The sequence below is a fragment of the Propithecus coquereli genome, unplaced genomic scaffold (genome assembly GCF_000956105.1).
Source record: "Propithecus coquereli isolate 6110/MARCELLA unplaced genomic scaffold, Pcoq_1.0 Scaffold608, whole genome shotgun sequence".
Lineage (NCBI taxonomy): Eukaryota > Metazoa > Chordata > Mammalia > Primates > Indriidae > Propithecus > Propithecus coquereli.
The window spans coordinates 147,348-149,912 of NW_012152041.1; the positions used below are offsets into that span (position 1 = coordinate 147,348).

The 2,565-nt window shown below is 48.1% G+C and overlaps 1 protein-coding gene across 1 annotated transcript in view; it reads right to left on the bottom strand.

Moving 5' to 3' along the window:
* Positions 1–343: 343 nt before the first annotated feature.
* Positions 344–2,565, bottom strand: part of LOC105822391 (fructose-1,6-bisphosphatase 1-like) — a 25,970-nt gene continuing 23,748 nt past the window's right edge. The window contains exons 6-7 of the mRNA XM_012659374.1: positions 2,362–2,481; positions 344–769 (exon numbers count right to left, since the gene is read on the bottom strand). Of these exons, the coding sequence (XP_012514828.1) occupies positions 557–769; positions 2,362–2,481 (333 nt within the window). The 3' untranslated portion in view covers positions 344–556. The remainder of the gene's footprint in view (positions 770–2,361; positions 2,482–2,565) is intronic.

A 2,565-nucleotide genomic window follows, 5' to 3' on the forward strand; every position in this document is an offset into this window, starting at 1 on the left:
GCCCTGGCGTCAGCCTAGCTCACAGCAGCCTCAAACTCCTGGGCGCAAGCGATCCTCCTGCCTCAGCCTCCCGAGTAGCTGGGACTATGGGCACGCACAACGCCCGACTGATTTTTTTCTGTTTTTAATAGAGGTGGGGTCTCTCTTTTGCTCAGGCTGGTCTCGAACTCCTGATCTCAAGTGATCCTCCCACCTCGGCCTCCCAGAGTACTAGGATTACAGGCGTGAGCCACGGCACCTGGCCACACATTAGCTGTTATTATCACCATCATTATCCTTTGGCACAAAGCAATGAAGACCTTTTTTTGCAAAAGGGAAAATATGTTTATTTCTCCTACATCCACTCAACATACATCTCGCCCACCACTGACATCATCGAGATAACATTTTGCTTAGGTAGCGCCAGGCATTACACAGCATTTGATGATGAAAGTAGCCACACTTTTTATGTCTGCTGTCTACCAATGCAGGAGGCACAGCCGCACCAGGGAGCGCCCTGTGAGATGAAAGGTCCAGATGAAAGGCAATCCTGCTGGGAGTGGGCGAGGCCCGCCCCTCACTTGGCAGAGTGCTTCTTGTAAATCTCCAGGAACTCCCTCATGTCCTCAGGAGATCCCAGGATGACCGGCGCACTCTGGTGGATGTCAGTGGGAACGATGTCCAGTACAGCCTCCTTCCCCATGGTAGCCAATCCCGCCTTCCCCGCCCCCTCGCTCCCCGCCTTCTCCATGAGGAAGGCCATGGGGTTGCATTCATACAGGAGTCTCAGCTGGAAAGCAAGACCGACAGCAGCGTCCTCATACCAGACGGTATTACACAGAGAGGGCACTTGTTCTATAGCAAAACAGTGCAGAGCCGGTGGGAGTAACTGATATTCTCTTTCTCCTCCTGGGGTTGTAAAAGTTCCCTCCCACCCCAGGTTGCATGTGAGACAAGACAGTTAACCATTTGGTTAAATTGAACCAGTCGTCAAGTCAGAGCCAGCAATAGATTACCTGATGCAAATGCGAGACAGACCACCTGGATTCAGCACAGAATGACATTTTGGCAGAACTGATGACTCCCTTCCCTTACAGCGTGGAAACTGGACTTAACGAGCGACTCGGTGTGTGTTTTGCATGGAGCTTTGCCTGTTCTACAAGCATTAGAAAAATCCACGGCAGTGTCTGGCTGCAGACATCTGGAAAGCAGACTGGCTCCTCCAAACAGTGTAATATTGTTTGCAACTCTGTGTGCATTTCTTTTACAACTCTCCTAAGGCTTGAGGGTTGGAATTTAGTACGTTATACATCCTGGCATTTACGTTTAAATATTAACTTTTTATCATATGCATTTTCATGCAGTCTGCCTATTGAGCGACAGCTTTTTGCAGGTGTTTCCTGACTCTCTTTCCATGTAGGTGTCACGGCCAAATTTGAAAAACTGGAAAAAAAAGAGAAGCCTCAATAACTGTGTTCAGGAACAATTTCTTGAGGCATTAGAGAAAAGTGCTGTAAAGCAGGCTAATCACATAGGCGGGGATGCCGGAGATGTCTGCGGCAGAAGCAGTGTGCTAAGTAAATAAGAATGTCTTCAGCGACCCAGACGCCAGATGCAGCAAACAGAAATCTGAATATAACCAAAATATATAGATTTCTATCTTAAGGGTATTATTGTTCCTGTTTTTCTCTCACATTTGAAACAAAAAAAAGGCAATCTGTCCATTGGAGAACATAAAGCAGACACAATACTCGGGGAGGAAGCACACTGCCACCCAGGTGGAAGGACAGTGGGCGCCCCTTAGCCAGCGTGAGAAAGCACAGCCCACCGCGGCTTGCTGGGAGCATCGCGGGCATTGGCCGGTGTGGTCAATGCTAACAGCTCACCTGAAAGCTCTAGGTTTTCCCAGAGACCTTCCTTCCCTAAAAGGTATCATTTTCCAAGTGGTAAGTGTCAGCTCATTAGTTATTTCTACTCTATGCCTTTTGAATGCAACCAAAGGCGACTCCTATTTGGAATACGTATTTGATTTGCTGCCTTAGACATGAGACTGGGCGGTTTCGTTTCACTTTATGAATGGAATTCATGTTGCCCAAGCCAAACCACGTACCCGCTGGAAGTTCTATGGACTTTTAGTCCCCCTCCTGGCCATTAATTCTCTTTTTCTGCAGCATTGGAAGGACTCTCAAGAGACCATTTTTATGTTTACTTGGTATCACCTCGCTTTACCTTTAGTGTAGAAAAGAATATGCCACAGACACCCTTAGCAACTTACTATAGGGCATAACAGCTACTGTAACCTTTCTTTCTCCCTAAATCAAGTCGCTCGGGCTGAAAATGCAATCTACTGCTTCTCACTCACCCCCTAGGGCAGGTGCTTACCTTTCCATTGGGTCTCTTCTTGTTAGCGGGGTACAGAAAGATCCCGCCATAGACCAGAGTGCGGTGAACATCGGCCACCATGGAGCCCACGTACCGCGCGCCATAGGGGGCCGAGTTATCCTGCAAGGTTAAGACCAGCACTGATCAGTTTTCCAGAAAATAAAGAGAGCGAGTTCCCCGTGTGTTCCCTTTGTGTATTTGATT